The sequence below is a fragment of the Ammospiza caudacuta genome, chromosome 25 (assembly GCF_027887145.1).
Source record: "Ammospiza caudacuta isolate bAmmCau1 chromosome 25, bAmmCau1.pri, whole genome shotgun sequence".
Taxonomy (NCBI): Eukaryota; Metazoa; Chordata; class Aves; order Passeriformes; family Passerellidae; genus Ammospiza; species Ammospiza caudacuta.
This window is the reverse complement of record NC_080617.1, coordinates 7,859,599-7,879,494: the sequence shown is the minus strand read 5'-3', so window position 1 is coordinate 7,879,494 and position 19,896 is coordinate 7,859,599. Positions and strand designations below refer to the sequence as shown.

General features: G+C 48.5%; 1 protein-coding gene across 4 annotated transcripts in view; it reads right to left on the bottom strand.

Moving 5' to 3' along the window:
- Positions 1-19,896, bottom strand: part of PHACTR4 (phosphatase and actin regulator 4) — a 49,561-nt gene that overhangs the window by 13,359 nt on the left and 16,306 nt on the right. The window contains exon 2 of one of the 4 annotated variants that reach the window (XM_058819906.1): positions 18,707-18,753. In XM_058819906.1, coding sequence (XP_058675889.1) covers positions 18,707-18,722 — 16 coding nt within the window. In that variant the 5' untranslated portion in view covers positions 18,723-18,753. Of the gene's footprint in view, positions 1-1,436; positions 1,509-9,993; positions 10,013-18,419; positions 18,578-18,706; positions 18,754-19,896 lie in introns of those variants that run through there. The other 3 variants (XM_058819907.1, XM_058819908.1, XM_058819905.1) reach the window with 3 other exon arrangements.

The following is a 19,896-nucleotide window of genomic DNA, read 5'->3' as shown; positions in this document are numbered from 1 at the left end:
TTGGCAAGACACAAGTGGGCTTCTCAACATAAACAGGGCAAAGGGAAGCTGGTAAAGGCCTTCCTGATGAGACAAAGATTACAGAACCCCAGAATCATTAAGGCTGGAAAAGACCTCCATGATTGTTGAATCCAATCTGTGAACAACCTCCACCTTGTCACCAGCCCAGAGCACTGAGTGCTATGTCCATTTGTTCTTTGGACACCCTTCAGGGCAAGGGGCAGACTGTGCCAAGGACTGATAACTCTTTAAAAGAATAAATTCCTCCTGATGGCCAACCTGAACCTCCCTGGCACAACTTGATGCTGTTTCCTCCTGTTCTGCTCCTTGTTCTCCAGGGGCAGAGCCTGACCCCGACCTGTCTGCACCTGCCTGTCAGGGAGGTGAAGGGAGTGAGAAGGTCCCCCTGAGCCTCCTTTTCTCCAGGCTGAGTCCCCCCAGTTCTCTCAGCCACATATTAATTTAATTTTGCAGTGTCACAGCTTCGCCCATGAACACAAACCACTTCCCTTCATTTTCTCATCTTCATTTGGAAGCAGCTGGTGCTGGACACAAGTTCATGACCACAAACACCTTCCTGCCCACTGACCTGGCATTCACAACTCTCCGCACCCCGAAATCACCAGACCCATTCCAGCAGCTGGATGCGCTAGATTTTCCCCTCTCTGATTTTCCTTCTATAAATAAGGGCAGCAAAGCTGGCCAAGAGCAACAACTCCACAGGAAAGCGACACAATACAGGCCTGTGCTCCACCTACTGCAGGAGTCTCGGGAGAGAAGCACAAGGAGGACATGGAGGCGGGAAGGGACATGTGAAAAAACCAAGCAAAAAAAACCCCATCCCCAACTCAAAAAAACCCACTTCTGAAGCAGAACCAGAGCAGAAAACACTAATTTGGAGACTATTGATCCTGCCTTGCCTGATGTTGCTGTTTTAGGGTATTTGATGGAACACAGAGAAGCACTTACAATGAGCAGAATCTAGCACTGCCTAAAAAAAAAAAAAAAATAAAAAAAAAAAAATCAGTGTGCACAAGCTAAAAGTGAAGCCATCTGGTGCCCACTCCATGGCAGGATTTCCAGAGCCAGAATCCCTCAGCTTCAGCACTAGAGACAGGAGCACTGCAGCCCTGGAGTGGTACATGCAATTTTAACAAGCAGTATTCAGTGTGCTCAATAGAGCATTCCCAAACTTCACCAGGCAGGCACGAGCGCTTGCCAAGCACAGGCTGTAGGTGGAATCTGAAGCCCAAGTGTCATCAAAGGCATTTCCCTCACCTTTCCAAGGAGAACAGTGCTGAAGGCAGCAGTCCCAAGCTTGCCTTATATCTACCCCTTCCCTGGTTGCACTGAGGAATGTCACTTATGTGCTGCCTACCACCCAAGATGGCAGAATGCTGCACTAAGCGAAGTAAGTTATTAAAAGAAAACTCAACCATCAGTTCCGGGGATTAATGAAGAGCCCTCAGCAGCCTGGAATGTCTCCATTTCCAGTTAGAAGGAGAATGACCAGCATTCCCCTGCCACAGTCCCCTTGTAACAGCCAGGGAGGAGCACAGGACACGAAAGGACCAGCCAGAACTGCAGGAGACACACAGTACCTCCAAAGGAGGAGCAGCTAAGAGCAGAGAGGGTGGGGAGAACCCACATGTGACTACTCCTGCCAGACCTCTTCCAGCAGCTCCTGCAGCCCAGGTCCAGCTGTCAAAGCAAATACCTTCCCAGGGTGGAGTTTCACCGCCAGAGCTGCAACCACGCAGGTGAACACAGGAGGTTTCACAAGACCTTCACATCAAGAGCAAATCACCCGGTCCTGCTTCTCTGCCTCACTGCTCCCTCGGCCGTGGTACAGCTGCTCACAGGCTCCTGCTGAGAGTCAGGTGTTGTCCAACGTGGAAACACTTGGTTTTGTTCATTTATAATCACTTCCATGCACAAAAGCAGCCAGGCAAGAGGGGGAGACATGCACACTAGAACACAACACTGTCCACATAATTTCCACCACCCTTTTGCTCTGTGTAGACTAAATCTTGACACGTTACTAAACATTCTGAGACCATTCCAGCCCACTGCTCACACTGAAGCCAGGAAAGCAACTCCTTCCCTGATCCTCACTGGGATTCGTTCTGTCCTCTTGTGCAGATGACAGGAGAGCCTGTCCTACCCTTCCACAGCACTCTTCCTTTTCCCATCCCCAATTACCAGAGGGACATAGACATCTAAAGCAGTCTGTTGTGAGGCAATTATGACACTGAGGACTAATGAGCGGGTGGATCAGCAGCTGGAGGTGAGATTCACAGATCTGCATTCAAATAACTTTATTGTTCAGTGATTGTTCACTTTAGATAGTGCTCACACTCCCTCCAAAACGGACCTTCCCTTGCATTCACAGCCCATTTTCTGCTGAAATTTCCATGAAATGGTGCAGAGAATCCACCTTGCTGAGGCTGTGCCTCCTCCTGCTCTGCTCTACAAGGAGGGTCCTTAAGCTGCTTTGCAATGCAAGGGGGAAACCCTTCCTTATCCAAGTTATGCACTGGAAAACCGGGAAGGAACCACAATGCCATGCTAGGGGAACAAAATAGGGCAATACAAAAGGACCCAGACTTGGAGGGAAAGGTGGGAAGCACCAGGAATCTGATGCCTTCACCCGACCTGGCCCAGCAGCAAGGCTGTGTCCAAGAGATCAGCCTCACCCTCACCGTGGTGCCAGGCTGGAAAACCCATTTTAAATACATGGAAAATGTTAAATGATGTCACACAGCCCTGGGTGAAGCCAGCAGAGTCCTCATGAGAAGGTCAAGAGATTCCCAGCTGGCAGGTCCCTAAAGTGACCCCACGCCAAAGCAGGACCTTGTTCAAGCTTTCTGGAAGCAGTAGTCCACGTTTTGGAAAAACGACCCACAGAGCCCACCATGACAGCTGGATGATGTTGAGGAAAAATCAGGAATAAAATACGCAGTGCAACTTCAGCACACTGCCTGATGCTCCCAGAGGAGATGGCCTGGAACCCTTGGAGCTCAGAACCCAGCTGGTCCAGGGAGTGCGTGATGCCCCAGCTGCTTCCCAGCCAGAGCCTCCTGCCATTTCAGATCCCCTCTCCCAAACACTTAAGCTGTTCTGATCTCATTCTATCCAAACAAGCAGGTGAATTTGAGCTGTTTAAAACAGCAGATTTATGTTAACTCAAAATGTTTAGACTGAAATAATCTAGGGAAACGTCATAAAACTGGCACAGCCCGAACACACAAGAAGGCAGGAAGCTCCAGCAATGCCAAGCAACTTGGAATGCAATTCCCTATTGCTTTGCCTGGCCACCTGGTCCTTCCAACTCTCCCCTGCAGACATGTTTTTGCTTAAATCTTGCAGTTAAATTTCATGCAGAAAAAAGCTCCTTTTCCACTGCATCTCATGGTGTTGAGTGACCCCAGTCTTTTTTGTTTTTCCCAAAACAGAGAAACCATTTCAGTGGAAGCAGCTAGAGACCCACAGTTGGTCTCTCCCATCCTCAGCAAGTGGCTGCGGTGAGGTGTCACCTGCTCCAACACTTGGAGCTTGGGCCAGATTCCTTCCATCCACAAACCAGAGTTCACCCAGAACCTGATCCATCTCTTCTTGTAGCAGCTACTACAGGATCCCAACAAATGCCAGGAGCTGCTGTTTATTAGGAGCTTGCTGGGCATTTCTGACTTTGGGCAAACGAGGTACTTCAGCACAGCAACTCTTCTTAATCACCTCTATTTCCTTCCCTAAGGAACACATATGCCTGAAGCTCTCCACTGAGCAGCCCGCAAGGTGCAGGGGAAGTTCTGCAGGGAACGTGGATGCTCCTCACACCCCTCAGGTACCTGGAACACACCAGAACCTGGGGCTCCAGCAGGACCCCACAGCTCCCAGCCCGCGCCACGGCACCTGCCACGAGCCTTCCTGTTGCCACCACGCTGTGGATGCACAGGCTGGAGAGGACCCAGCTCCCTCCCTTCCCACGTGTCCAGCAGGGCCGTCAAGAATCTGAGAAGCTTCCAAGCAAACAGCAACAACTCAAAAAGCAAACACTCTTTGAGTATCCAAAAAAGCACTTGGGGTAAATGTTTCTAAACTTCCCTAAAACAGCTTTAAAAACTTGTGTGCGTTTTCCTGAATGGTCCAGGGAAGAAGTGAATCCTGACCTTAAAGGAATGAAAGGTTGTGGTCACAAAGCAGCCTCAAACAGTCCCAGCCCTCAGCTTCCCTGTGTTTTGTATGTTTCTAATCACCATAATCTTCACAGGACTCTCCTTAACAGCATCCTGACACAGTTAATGCAAGAACCATCTCTTCAAGTTCCAGACTGAATCAGTAGGAACCCTGAGAGCTGTGCCATGAAAAAAGACTTCAGGGAGCAAATGAACAGTTGAGGAAACACCAGGTCTGCTGGCCCCAATCTCCAGAAAGCACAATATCATTACACCAAGCTCACTTCCCTGGAAATTACCATTGTTCTTGGCATTTGATGAGAGAAAGAGCCTAAGACTGACCAGGTCAGCTTCTAACAGTAAGTAAATCCAAGCAGAAGATGCTGTTAATCTCCACAGTACAAAGACAACTGAAGTTTTACTTCCCTTCCACTCTATCACATTATTTTTAGCAACTCTTGAGCCAGACTAGCTGGAGTGAACCGGTGGTGGGGAAGAGAATCACTGGTTTCATCTGAACCCTAGAAATGCTTGATAGGGTCAAAGTTACAGACGTGAAAAATAACGAAGATAATAGTCTGTATCTTGAGGGTGATCTTTGTCTGCCAATGTCCATTTCTTCTCTGAAAATCAGAAAATTCCACTTTACAGATGAGGGTGAACAATTGAGCCCAGCCAGCTAACAGCAAGTGGGAATGAGAGAAAGGCAGCAGCGCGACGTGGAAAGTCTCCTCACAGCCAGTGCTGGGAACAGCACCCACGACAGACCTGGAGCAACACCGACCCCGCACAGGGCTCGGGAAGCGGGGCTGCTCCTAGAGCTTACGCAGCTGTGTTTTCTCCAGCCTGTTACTGAGATACTTCACAATGGAGAGGGAAAACAAGCAGGGAGATGACTGCCAAGCCCTTCTGCCCCTGAAACTGCTGCAGCTGCCCCAAAAGATGGGTGACATCAATCACAGGGAGGCAATTCTTGGTGGCTTTGGTCCCAGCTCACTCTCAGGGCTGACTCCTGCCCCATGCAGGTGAACATTCCCACTGTCCAAGTGCTTTGTAAAGGTAGTATCCCTGAATCCATACCAGCCAGAGGCTGTCCCTCAGAACAGCAGCTTGGAGCCTGTCTGAAGACCAGAAGACGTGTTGCACAGTGATTGCACGTGAAATCAGTAAGAGAATGGAAGGAAATGGAGTTATTTCTCTAGTTTCTCTCCCCAGCTGGGCGCAGGTTACACAAGTTCCACATTCCACTCCTCCCAACTGCTCCTCCAGTTTCACCTGCAGTGCTGGCCTGCTGCAGCCCCACAGCTCCCTGGCCTCCCCTGCCCTGCATTACTCACCAAAAGCACCTGGATTTACCGGTCTCGAGAAGTGCGGCTGCCCCATGGGATCCTGCTCAGAGCGCTCTCCGGGAAGAGGTGGGAGGAGAACAGAGGAAAAGTCTACACGGAGAACACTTCACCCTTTAAAGGGTAAATCCACACTCCGGATGAGGAAGGAGGCTGGCCAGGGAGGCACTCCCAGCTCTCAGGCCACGGTGTCCGATGGTCCGGCACAGGTCCGGCTCGCCCTGTGCCCCATGGCTGGGCACTTGATTCTCATAAATAAGTGTCCGTGCCAGCTCCCTTCACGCAGGAATGCCTGTCATTCCAGAGCCGAGCTGGCTAGGGCGAAGCTCAGGAAGGGGAGGAGACAGGCAGCCAGGATCCAGCCACTGAGCTGCACAATCCAAATTATCAACACCCCTCGCTCCTTCCTCGCATCCCGTTCAGCAAGAGGAGAGGAAAGCTGGGAGCGAGGAGAAGGAGAGCAGTGTTCTTCTCAGGGATGGGCTTGGAGAACCCATGCACAGCAACACACCAAGGGGGTTTCACCTCCCAAAATGGGATGATGGAATTTCCAGCCTACCTGTGCCAGCTAAACACAAACTAAGGCAGTCAGGGATGAGACAGCGTTCGTTCTCTAAGTGCTGTGGGAGCTGCATTACCCCCGAGCAAAGGGAATTTCAAAGACAGCCTGAGCTGATATGCATCTAGCCAAATGTAAAAATACAATTTCATGCAATTCCCCTCTCCACTAAAGTTACCAGGTAGCATGTCTTCTCTTGTAATTTAAATTTAACAATGGAAAATTTAAATTTAACAAGGAAAGTAAAAGTTTAGTTTCTATTCATGTGTCACAACTTGATGGTTAAGGTAACAAACATCCCCCTCAGCCATCTGCCTCACAATAAAAGATCTCCAAAGTTTAAATACTTCCATTTGGATTCCTTCACTTATCACTATAATTTGGGCAAGGACTTCTGTGAACCTACAGCTCATTTACCCTATACACCCTACAACAGAGAAGCAGGAAAATCTTTATTTATTCATTTAAAGTAGGGCTGTGGTGCCCCAGGAGCAAAGAGATACAAATCTGTTTTTCAAATTGCAGCTGGCTCTGGCCTTAAGCATCATTCAGGAGTACCAGCCACTCTCTGGTCTTTTAGGGGAGAAAGCAAAACCCCACCAGAAAACAGCTGACAACATGCGCAAAGCACCACAAATCCAAAAGTAACACCAGCATCATTATTTCCAAGGGAACTCAAGGCCAGAAAAACCCATCAGTCCACCCTTCAGCTCCACATCTGAAAGGAAAGGTGCAAATTCTGTCCCAGAAAACAAAACACCAAAAAATGTTCCCGCCTCAGCTGCAGCCTGAGGTCAGAGCATGAGGGCAGCTCCTAAGAAACCCTCTGCTTTCAGAGGGCTTTGTTTCACCCCTGGGGAAAAACACAGCACAAAGCAACCTGCCCTTGTCCCACTGGACATCCAGGATAAAGGAAAACCAACACTTCAAGCAAGAAAGAGTAATAAAAGGCAAAAATTCCCATAATAATGAGAAAGACCATCTGACTTTGCTGCACAGCAACCAGAAGAAACCAGAGCAACTGTTTTACTCCTCAGGGACAGGTGATGACTTTCTTAAGATGAAAAAGTTGGAATAGCAAAAAGCTTTCTAAAGGAGAGCAAAATGGGAAACAGCCGATTGTCCCTTCAGCGTTTTCTTTTAAAATACAGTAATGAAGAAACACCGGTTACATGAAAATTTTATGTGATTTAAGGAGAGGCAGATGGCTGAAAGAAAAAAAACCAGGCAGCAAACACTCAAACATGGGGTACATGGCCTTCTTCTGAAGTTTCATTTTCTCTCCATCCAGCCCAGCATCCCATTAAACCCCTGGCATTTCCATGTTAATAATCTGTTTATATACATTGTAAAAGGAACTCTTCTGTATTGTTTCATTTTGAAATCTAATGAAAGCCATGAGCCCAATATTAGCTCCTCTAATAAAGGCAGTGCTGTTCACATTTCGGTTCACACCGACGTGAAATGCTACATTCACCCAGGGTGACTCAGACATTTGTGTTCCATGATTCAGCCACAGGAACATTAAGAAGGACTCCAGCATTATCCCGTCCCTGCCGATGGAGCTGTTTAAACCAGTGATACTGGGCGTTTTCCTCAGAGCTCATCAGCAGAGAGCCAGCAGGAGCTACAGGGCCTGTAGGGCTCTTTCACTGGGGGAGATGCACCCACTAAAACCCTCATGCAGGGACCACCTCACCAGGAGGGCTGGCAGGGAGGAGACAAAGGGCAGCACCATGACTCTGCATGTGTTTTATGGAATTATGGAATGGTTTGGGTTGGAAGGCACCTTAAAGTTTATCTCACTTCACCCTTGCCATGAGCAGAGACGCCTTCCACTATCCCAGGTTACTCCAAGCCCTGTCCAACCTGGCCTGGAACACTTCCAGGGGGAGGCAGCCACAGCTTCTCTGGGAAATCAATTCCACTCCCTCACCACTCTCACAGGGGAGAATGTCTCCCATCTAACCCTACTCCCTGCCAGTTTGAAGCCATCCCCCCTTGTCCTGTCACTCCTTGTGAATGGCCTCTCTCCACCTTTCCTGCAGGCTCCTTTCAGTACTGAAAAGCCACAATTAGGTCACCCCAGAGCTTCTCTCCTCCAGGCCGAGCAACCCCAGCTCCCTCAGCCTTTCCTCTCAGGAGTGGTGCTTCAGCCCTCTAATCAGTTTGGTTTCACCACAGTTTTTGTTTTCAGCTTTGGAAGAAGAAAATGAAAAAATCTTACACGATCACATAACAGCTGTGTCTGCCCAGAGAGATGAACCCTTCTGAGCAGGGCAGCAGGCAGGAGTCACTCTGAACAAATGAGCACAACGTGACGCTCTTCCTTTCCCCTCACATGGAATGAAAGGCCAGTGTGGAAGTGGAAAATGGGTTATTTATAAGGCAGCTGGCATCACATTGTTTGCGTCCTGCAGACTTTGATGGTTCTGATGAGACAAATGGGAGCTGGACTGCTCCTACACCACATGACTTCCTTCATGCTTCCTGCGACATTTCCAAGAGGGAAACTCCTATTTCGCAGAGCATTCCAGTTAGTCAGCATGGAGCTCCACCTCAGACAGCGAAGGGCAGCAGGTCCAGCATGCCAGGGGCTCGGGGCCACCACCCCTGTGCTGGGCAGGTGAGCATGCCATGTCCCACAGCAGTCCAGGTGCTGGCCACGACAGCACAGCTGGAGCAAGAGGCTGCTGTGCCGAGGAGCTGGGTGACAGCACTTGCAGCCCCACCTTTGGGAAGGTGAGGCCGTGCTCCTGGAGAGCCCTGTGGTCACAGCTGGAGCACAAGGAATGGGCTCAAAAGTTGTAACTAAACTGGGCTGTGAGCCCAGAGGAGCTTAAGGCAAAAATACCCCCCAGCCTCGTTTTCCAGGGGAAACACAACTTCCATTGGAAGTAAGCTTTACCCAGTACTGGAAAAGCCTCACCGTCTCCTCACCACTCCCTGCAATTACAACACAGACCAGGTATTTTCTTGTTTACTAGTGAGGGAATGCTGAGGAATGTCATCTTGACAAAATTAAAGATTCAGTCACATCTTGGCTAACTTGACTAACCCTAATTTGATCACTATGGTGATTCATGGCTTTGCCATCTCAAGGCAAGGGAAACTCCAAAGCTGATGAACAACTTTTTGGAGCACCTTGAAGCAGCATTAAAAGAAAGTCTGGTCAGAAGCCAAAGGAAGCACACATATAGGATGCATTCCAGCAAAGCATCAGCATGTTCCCAACAGGGAAGCATTAAGAGGCAGGATACCCATCTGCCACTTCCAGCTACATTATTAGGAACGCATTAGGCAAAAACACGAAGAAGAAAATTACATTAATTATTGCATTGTTTACAGAAGAAACAGGAATGGCATTTAGCTTAACTCTTGTTTAACCCTCTCCTGCAGCAAAAACTCAAGATACTCAGAGAAAAATGTATAAACTGACATCACCTGAGGCCCCCCATTTCAAAACATGGGGATGAAGAAAATCAAAATATATTCCCCTCCTTCCAAAGCATTGCCCAGCACGAGTTTTTAGAGTTGGCCCAGCACAGCACACAGTGCTCTTCCCAAGAGAGCGGCTGCTGCACAGTCACATCCATCACAAACAGCCTTACAGGACAAACCCAACTCTTAAAGACTTTACAGCTCTGTGCAGACATTATCCAACATAAACAACTCCTCCAGCAGAGTAAGTACATCTATGCCACTTATAAAACCCATGGGACAAACTCTGTTTTGCACAACACTGCTAGTTAACAACAAAAGCTAACAGCAAAAATATCAGTAAATATCAAACTTCTAAATTCAGATTAAATTGCAATTAACCCTAAGAGGTAGGAGTATATTTAACTCTAAGTCAGTCTTCAGCGTATTGGTCAAGGTCCATAGACTCATGATCCCAAATTCCTCTTCCTACCTCTAATCCTTCAAGATGTCAAACTTCAGCTGCAAGTCTCTCTGCTCACACAGTAACTGGAAAGAAAAGCAGCAAGATTCCTCTGTAAAAGTTGTTTCCTCTTTTAAACGTTCCACAAAAATCTCAGTAGATGGATTTGCTCTTCATACCCAAAGCTGAAACTGCAGCAAACACCTTTGCTCTGCCAACCCAATGGGCTTGCAGCAGCCCCACCGCACCAATAATCCAAATTATCCTTCAACACCTCCAGCTCTCCAGTCTGAAGTTACATTTTTTCCAAATTACTGCACAAGCCAGGCAGTGCCAGGGCATCCTACCACCCCTCACTCGCCTGGCTCTGCTCAGGGAAGCTTACAAAAGCGCCTTGGTTCAGTTTTTGGGGAACACCCAATTTTCTGCACCTGCTCTGCTTTAATTATTGACTAGGCGAGGAGCTCCTGATTAAAATGCAAGGCAAGTCTGGCACACAACCTCAGCTTCTGATCATCGCCCGCAGATACAGTTGGAACAGAAACCCAAATTCCCTGCCACAGCTCAGGAATTAAAAGAAAGGGTGGATCAGTTTCACTTGGGGCACTTAAATTCAGCAAGGAAAATACTTTTTGTACCCTTGCAACTGAAAACTCCCACAACATTTGAAATTTTAAACCGCAGCTTTAGGTTCGCACATAGAGAGAAGGTTTAAAAGCTTAATTTCAATTGTACTGTGTTTTTACAAGCCATTTCTGCCAGAGTAAACCTAACAGGTAATTACAGGTCTGACCTCCTATTGCACAAATATGCCTTTGGAAACAACGCGGATAAATATTTGCCCAATACAAGAAGACAACTCCAAGAGGAACCATTCCAGTTTATCAACTCTGTGATTCATGTTGATACAAGCTTTATTCTCTATTTAAGGAACAAGATAACGCTTAGGAAGTGCATCTGCCCAAATTATGTTTCATAGATCTGCCATGGGCCACCCTAAACAGTGGCACAGCCAGACCTCAGGTCACACCCAGACAAGAGCCATCAGCAAGACAGGGAGTGAACTTCCACTCCAGATATCGACCCTTGCTCAACCACCAGGGTATCTCTGAGCAGCAGCCAGGCTGAAGACACAAACACGAGTAAAACACTGCTGCTAATGTGAATAAACAGTGCTGGGGTTGTGCTGTGTAACATCCCGTTCCTCCCCTTTGGAACTGGGGAGATAATTATGGAGGCCCAAAGAAGCTGAAAACAAAACGAGAGCACTCCACCTGCCCCCTCAGCCTGATCCTGAAACCCCAATCCCAGATGCTCCTATTTTCTGCCAGTACCAAGGGAACTTGGGAAAACAAGGTGGTGGCAGCCACAGCCACCAAAAGCCATCCAGGAAGAAGGCACAAAAATCAGACAGGATGATTGTGTCCCAAACTATGCAGACCTTGAGCTCCCCCAAACCCAACGCTGTTTATGCATCACACTGACTCACAGGAGTACAGGACAATGCCATGGGAATTGTTTACAGTGTCAAGGTCCTTGCATAGAATTAAAGGAAACGTCAAGAGATGAGATAACACCAACAGTTCTGAAGGTACAGAATCCTAACCTTGTAGGAAGCTATTTCTCCCTGAGTTGCTCCCCTCTCTTGCAGGAACAACCCTTCACACATTCCCAGATTCCTCATTTCACCTCATTCCCTTCATCCTGTGTCTGTAGAGAACCAGCAGCAGTGTGGTACACAAAAATTATGGTGTATAAACAGATATTAAACTGTTTCTCTCTGCACTTCGGGTTTGAAATCAGGGATTTTCTCTTGTGCTGAATTCCCATCTCAAAAAGCTTGTGGAAGGTGCTGACTCCTTCGCAGTGAGAATTATCCCCTGAGGTCCCTGGAATTACAGGCTACTGCAATGCCATCTAAATCTGTCACCTTATCAACAGCAGGGCTGGCTGGCCTCTGGGCACTTAAACTGGTCCAAAATCCCAGGTGGCCCCACGTCCTCTGGGTGCCTTCTTTGAGACAGCCCAGACACTTTGTCATTAGCAACCCTGAGGGCTGTTTCTGCAGTAAATGAGCTCCTTGGATCTTCCAAAACAATTCTCACCTTCCTCAAGGGAACAGAAAAGAATAAAAATAAAACCTCACCAAAAAATCTGCAGCTCTTAACAAGACCAGCCCTTAAAAAACAAAAAAAGAGAGAGAATCAAAGCTTGGAAACGAAAAGCTGACTTATCCTTTAATAACAGAACTTTCCTGTATTTATGGAGATTTCTGGTTTGGCACAAAAACATCTGCTCATTTAGTGGATGTTATAAGTATCACTTCTATATTCTGGTGATGCTGAAACCAAGAGGCCGGTTTAGTGGTAAATGAGCAGAGAAAAACGTTTTCCATGACTTTGAAACCCAAATTCTAGTTCTCACTGGGGCGCAGGGCTTCACCTCTCCACTGCCCGCGGTCACCTGCAGCCCGTGTGCTCTGTGCTGCTGGAGCCTGCCCTGGCAGTGGCAGCACCAGCACCATCCCAGCTCGCTCCAACCCCGCACAGAAGGCAGGCCAGCACAGCCTGCAGGTCCGTGCCCAGCAAGAAAAACGACCTGGCTGGAATGGCCACAGCCAGCGCCTCAACTACAGCTCTTCTGTCCTCCTTCCAGGGTCATTTTGGTTCCTGGTTTTACCTTGCAATTTATCCCACTGCTTAAAACCAAGCTACAGATAATCCCTTTTAAGCACCCCACCCCACTTGTGTTTAGAACAATCACCACAGGCTATCACAGGTGCAAAATGTGATTTTCAAGCCAGAACTAATTATTCTCTGCAAATATGATGGCCCAGAGTAGTCTCCATCACAGAATGACATCGTCTCACTCAATGGCAGATCCTTGATGCCAGGAAGGCGTGACACAGGGAGGTCTCCTTTTAAACTTGTCCTTGTTCTTCAGTTCTTTTCCTAAATATCTGTTTAGGGATGGGCTTAAGGGATCCTTGCTGTGGAGGAGTGAATGGTTTCAGGAGGCGACAGGCTGTTCATTGTCAAACTCAAAAAATAACCCAGCACTGCTGCAACACGCTGCCCCAGACACCACCTCCCAACATTAACTCTAGGAAGCCTGATCAATACTTTATCCTGAGAAGGAACATAAGAAAAAGCTCTGAACAGGGCAAGGGTGCCAGACTGACACACATAATCCCATTAGAGTTATCCAGAGCACACAGTTTGCTCAGTATCTGAGAGATAACAGGATTAACTCCATGTTCAACATAATTTCAGCGTAATAATTGCGGAATCACTCCTACAGCCCTAATGTCATTGATTCAGCAGGGGATTCCCATCACCCTCCCACGAATTCCAGCCTTGAAAGCCCCTTCATTAGCGTCAGCATCTTAAGTTAATTACTTGGAGAGATTTTCCTTTCCTCTCCCAAAGCTAAATGTAACTTAACCCCTGCAACCTTCAATGCTTGGGCAGAACAAACCCCTGTCTTCCCTGCAAGAAGGGACCCTGTTTATTTTCCTAATCACCACTTCAGTTTCCAAGAGTTAATGTTAAGACTAAAGAGCTGGAGGGGAGAAGGGCAGGTTTTTTCATCATTTTGGTTGAATTTCAACAAAAAACGTGACAAAGGCTGGTTACAGTCCTCTCAAGGATCAAGGTCCAGCCCCAGATCCCTGCCTAACTCTGCCTTCCTGGGGAGAGGGGGGTGATCAGCCAGCCAGGATCACCACAGAGCCTCCAGGAGCATTTTCCTTGCCAAGCCATGACTTGCTGCTCACCTTGGAAACGACTCCCTTAGAACAGTGGGGCTGGGGAAGGAAAGGGAAAGCACACAAAGCAAACATCACATAGAGCTGCTTCCAACCGCGCGGGGGAACAGAGCACAGGAACCAGGACGTGTTTTTATAGGGGATTTTCTCATGGAGGGCAGAACACTATTAAATTCTACCTTTCAAGTGCAGTGGGAGGCTGTGCTATACCAATTAGGCCAGTGTTGCTACGCTGGCACTGAGCCTAACATGATGCCGAATCAGACCCCACTGCACTGCCTATGAAAGCCAGTGTCCACAGCCACTGCTTGGCTGCACTGCCATGGTTTGTCTCTTCTACCCCCCAAAAAAGGAGAAGGAGGGGGGAAATCTCCTACAGAAATTCAGTTCTCAGAATTCTAGAATGGTTTGAGTTGAAAGTGACCTTCAAACTCATCTCGTTCCATTCCCTGCCACAGTCCACTATCCCAGGGTGCTCCAAGCCCTGTTCAACCTGGCCCTGAACACTTGCAGGGATGGGGCAGCCACAGCTTCTCTGGACAACCTGTGCCAGGGCCTCCCCTCCCTCACAGGGATGGGTTCCTCCCCAGCACCGCACCCAAGCCTGGCCCTGGCAGCGGGAAGCCGTTCCCCTGTGCTGTCCCCGCTGTCCCCCTTGCCCCCTGTCCCCAGTGTCCCCCTGTCCTGTCCCCCTTGCCCCCTGTCCCCAGTGTCCCCATTGCCCCCTGTCCCCATTGTCCCCCTTGCCCCCGTCCCCATTGCCCCCCTGTCCTGTCCCCATTGTCCCCAGTGCCCCCTGTCCTGTCCCCAGTGCCCCCCTGTCCTGTCCCCAGTGTCCCCAGTGCCCCCTGTCCTGTCCCCAGTGCCCCCCTGTCCTGTCCCCCTTGCCCCCGTCCCCATTGCCCCCCTGTCCTGTCCCCATTGTCCCCAGTGCCCCCTGTCCTGTCCCCCTTGCCCCCTGTCCTGTCCCCATTGCCCCCAGTGCCCCCCTGTCCTGTCCCCAGTGTTCCCATTGCCCCCCTGTTCTGTCCCCAGTGTCCCCCTGTCCCCAGTGTCCCCAGTGTCCCCCAGCCCCTCTCGCGCCCCTCCCGGCCCTGCCTGCTTTGGCCCTCTGGCGCCCTCTGGCGGCCACAGCGCAGCTCTGCGGCCCTCGGAGCCTGCGGGGCACATTTATCGGACAAATTTATCACAACCCAGACAGCGAATCCTTTTGAAATCTCAAAATCTCTGCTTCACAAAGCGAGACAAACTCAGGCTGGGTTGAAGAGCCATGTTCTCCCTAAGCAAGTCATGGTTATCCACTCCTTCCACACAGCTGGATGGGCCCAACCTGTAAAAAAGCCACCTGGTATCTCTGGTTTCTTGTTTGTTTCAGGAAACAAAAGACACCTTCAGCAGCCAGAGCCAGGGCTCCTTTCCAAGACAAAGGAGAGCCAGGCAGATAAAGCGGTGATGTCAGCAGTGACAGCATCCAAACGTTCACACTGGGACTGCACCTCGGGACCAGCCTGAGGGCCTGGGAGTAGCTTTGTCCAGCCAACAGCTCAGCTGACACTGGCAGCCACAGCTCACAAAGACAGCAAGATAATGAGAACAATCGGTGTTTTGTTGTTAAAAGACCAGGTTTACCACTCAACCTGGACACATTGCTCCTGTGTGAAGAAACAGTAATAACAAAAATCACATTTATACTAAACCTGCTTGTCCCTGGTTCCAGGCAGGCTCCTCTTCTACTCCCAAACCCAGTAAAATCAGCTACTAAAATCCCTGGACAGAATTTACAGGCAAGGTGAATTTAAGGTCCAACAAGTTGAAAGGAAAACTAGAAACTCGGGAAACCTACTGCCCTGCTCCATGCCCTACTTACTGAGCCACAGGAACTCCACACTCACTGTTTCACAGCAAATCACCCTGAATTGCCCAGAGGATCGACTGCATATCCTACAAGGTCTTATCTCTTCACACAAGGAATGAGATTGTTCAATTCTGTCATCAAGCATTGCAGCAAAGACATTTCTCACTCAACATCAACCTTTGCCACTACCTTGCTCCAACCAGCCTGGAGGCCGAGGCATCTCCATCCCAGCACATCCACAGCTGAGCCAGGAAAGCACAAACCCAGCAGAATTAACCTCTGCTTTCCCCCAGCCAGAGATATGGGTACAAATACAAGACCACCTTCAAAAGTCACTCAAAATGGGGTGTCACAGCATTACGAGGTCTCTGGCAGGTCAGCAAATAATGTCTGCAAAACATTTGGCTTGTAGCTCAGGAGGGAAAGGCACAAGAGTTCAGAAACCTCCTCAACTTGCTCAGGGAGGAATTATTGGGTATTAATTTTCAGAAATGCCACGCTAACTAGATGGATGGCTGAGCTGAACCACTTGCAAATACAGCAGGCAGAAAAACAGCACCAACATGCCACTGAGTGCCCCAAGCACCCTGACAGCACTCAGTACATTAATTACACTAAGAACTAGAACAAATTTAAGAACAAAAGGCTGTCAGGACAATGTCTCAAAGTATTTTGCTAACCTGTCAAGTGCACTCGACTTATTTCCAGTAATGCTTTCAGGTAGGTAAGGAAATGCTCTGTGCTGCACCTTGTTTAAAAGACAAATGCTTTCCACTGAGATCAGTTCCAGACTCTGGTAACTTGCCTAAGGAACAGCAGGAATTTGCCTTTCTACCTGCTTGCAAGTTAGTGCACATCAAGGCAGGGTCGTGAGCAAATTTTAAGCTGCGTACCTGTTCTAGAATACCATGTATGGACAGCTCTGAAACTTCACTGCAGCTGCCCGGAGACCTGGCTTCCACTCGTCCTCAGGGATGAGCATGAATTAAAATCTGAAGACAACAGCAAATTTCATTTTTAATTAGCCAGGGCAGTGAGCCAAGGAAGGCTCCCCCACCCACCCATGGCTGGCGGAGGCTGACAGCTCAAAAGGATTTACGCTTCCCTGTGCATTCCCAGTGGCCATTCCAAGCACACCAGCTCAAACAAGCACCAGCCATGCAGCACTGTGAGTGCAGTTAATATCCAACCAGGGAAGGACAGCAATGCACACAAAGCACCAGGCTTGAAGGGAACAAAGGGCACCGACTTGGACTTCAGCTCAGCTCCATCTTACCTCAGCTCTGGGATCAACCCAGTAGTCCCGAGCTTAGCACTTGGAGAACAAATAGCCATAAATGCAGAAGGAATTTCAAGGAGATTATAATAAAAGATCCATCTTTTTATTCTGTGTTTAATACAGGGCTCTTGGCTTCCAGCACTAAGGAGGTAAAGCTTCGTGACCAGCCATGGGGATTGTCTGTGCATGCAAAGATCTAGGACGGATCCTCCATCCTGAACTGGCACTGCTCAAGTTGCTCAGAGGGAATGGGGAAGTAACTTCAGTAAAGTTGGCAAAATTCAAACAGAACATACAGCTTTTCACATCCCAGCACTCATCAAAACACGCACTCTCAGAAACCTCAAAAGGCTCCAGCTCTGTGTCTCACTGATCTAGCCAAAAAATGGGGTTCAACTGCCCGTGAAAAGGGACACAAAGCTTTGTGATGGGAACAGAGGTGGCTGGTGACAGTCCCAGCCCTGGTGACTGAGGAGAGCTCACTGACCACAGAATGGCTGGGGATGGGAGGGACCTTGGATATCTCTTGAATATCTTGCTCCAGCCCCTGCTGCGGCAGGGACACCTTCCATTAGACCAGGTTGCTGAGAACCTCATCCAACCTGGCCTTGATGTTGCTCAAAGCCATCCCAGCAATTGAAGCTCTAGAGACTGAGAAATGGCCCTGCTGTGCTGTGTCCCAGGGCTGAGCAGGAGCTGCCACCTCCACAGGCACTGCTCCAGCCTCAGCTGCCAGTGCCACACTCGCTTCACCTGCCGCCCCCTCCACAAGTCATCTTTTGGAATTAGCTTGCCACGAGCAAATCAGAAGGGAAAGCAATCACCACAGATCAAACGTGCACCTTACAGCCTGACAAAGAGGGGGCACAGCAGTTCTTGCCACCAGGACTACAAGCACATTTATGCAGGAGCTCTTGGCTCGCAGATGATCTAACCAGGCCACTGGGCCCCAAAAACCGGCCTTGATCTGCCTCACCAAGCATACTGCCCTGCTGACAAGTAGAACCATTCCCAAAGCTTTCAGGATGGCATCACTGACTGCACAGAATAACCTAGAAATATTATTTATGAGTTAGAATCACCACCTGCAGTGTCACAGTCCAGAAGATGTGGGGCCAACATGCTGTGTGGATACTGGTTTCCCATGGTGCAGGCAAGAGCTTTCATGCAAACCTCGTGTCAATAGCAGGGAAAAAAATGGGCATTTAACTCCTTTCTTGTAGCCATTTTAGGCAAACAGATGGAAGAGCTCTTCAAGGCAATCTCTAAGCAAAAACCTGTGAGTTTTAGTCCCAACCATATCCTTGCATCAGTTAAACCTACCAGCAATGAATTTGATTGCTTCAGGGCAAGCACTACACACTGCCTAAAGCAAGCGACTTAAATTTTAATTAAAAAAAAATCCTGTATCTTCTGCAACACAGAGCAGCCTAAAGGAATAAATACAGAACAACAGGAACAACCAGAAGCTGATCCTCCTTTATGCCTTGCCATGTGCCTTGTTCAAACCAGCTCATTGCTTCTGGCCTCTTCCTTATTAAGAAAGGGGATGTTACCTTTTTTCAAGAACTCGGGATAGCCAAGAGACCAGTATTCCAAGTTTCACAGATGGGAGATTCCAAAAAAGATCTTCCATGTGTACAGAGCTTCAGTCAGATCTGGTGCACACCACAGTACAAATGCAGCTGATGCATCTGCCAAACTACATTATTTCCTAAACACCTTCCACACTTGAAATGAAGACACCAAGTTTAAAGTAATCAATCAGGTTCTTTATGATACACAGCCAAGGAGGACAGGTCAGGTCCATAATCTGTGGTGAGATACCTAAGACTGTACTCACCGGCGTTCTCCTCCATTCCTCTTGTACACTAGTGTCCAGAGAAATTCCTACAAAAACAGGAAACAAAGTCAACACACAAATTAAAATTCCAAGTGAGAACAAAGCTCAGATTTAGTTTTATTTCTCTGTCAGCTCTGCTCAGCCTACACAAAACCAGTGCGGAGGGAACCTAGAGCAGAAATCCTGCCCCAAACTAGGAAGAGTGTGACATTGTCACCCCTCATTGAAGGCATAAGAAGCTTCTAATCACACACATGCTGTGATGGAAAGAAAAGAGAAACAAAATTAAGGTGACATAATTACAAGGCAGCAATATTTGTTCCCAGGGAAAACATTCCACACCTGCCTCTTCAGGAAGGGATGTGCCTGCTGTAAAAGAGAACAGCCTACTGCTTATCTAGCAAAGGCAGCACAGCACGTGCACAGGAAGTATTTCAGATGTCACACAGCGTGAAGGCACTTCTGAACATACTGGGGTGGGGGAACACAAAAAAAAGGAACCGGGATTTTAGTAGAAAAGACACTCTTTTTCTGGACCAAGTTCTGAAATGAGATGCCAGGGGAACTAAGTTTGGGGAAATCACAACGTGTCATGATTTTGACAGATTCTGCAGCACAGTAAAAACAGGCTCATTATTTTAGAAAAAGGGAGGTTCTGTCCTCAAAATCTTGCAGTTCAAACTTAGACCACCGCAACTGGACATGTCAGCAGGAACAGCATGGGGCTAGGGAAGAACTACAAGATCAGGTTGTTCCAGTGCTGAGGAGTTGAAGCCAGCCTTTATCCACAGCCCACTTCTGCCTAACCTTCTCCTCATGAAGCCCAGGCCAACTCATCCCCTTTGGCCCCAGCACAAAGCACAGTTTGGTGGCTTTAGTTTAACGTCACATCAGCTCGTCATCTTCATGTGACAACGTGCTGAGTGTGCAGCACGTGCTCAGCTTGTTCAAGAGCATCCCAGGGCTGCAGTGTCAGCGGGGACAACCACAGCACACCATCCACGGAAGCTCTGCCAGTGGGGCTTTTCAGCTTTGCTTTGCTCAGCTGTGTGGGGGAAAATGCTTCTTTGGATCAGGCAACCATGCTCCAGGCTACTTCTCTCTGATGTAGCTCAAATTCCATCATAGCAATCGTTCTCGGAATGGAAGGGGGAAACACCTCAACAGAGCCATTAAACCCTCAAAACACA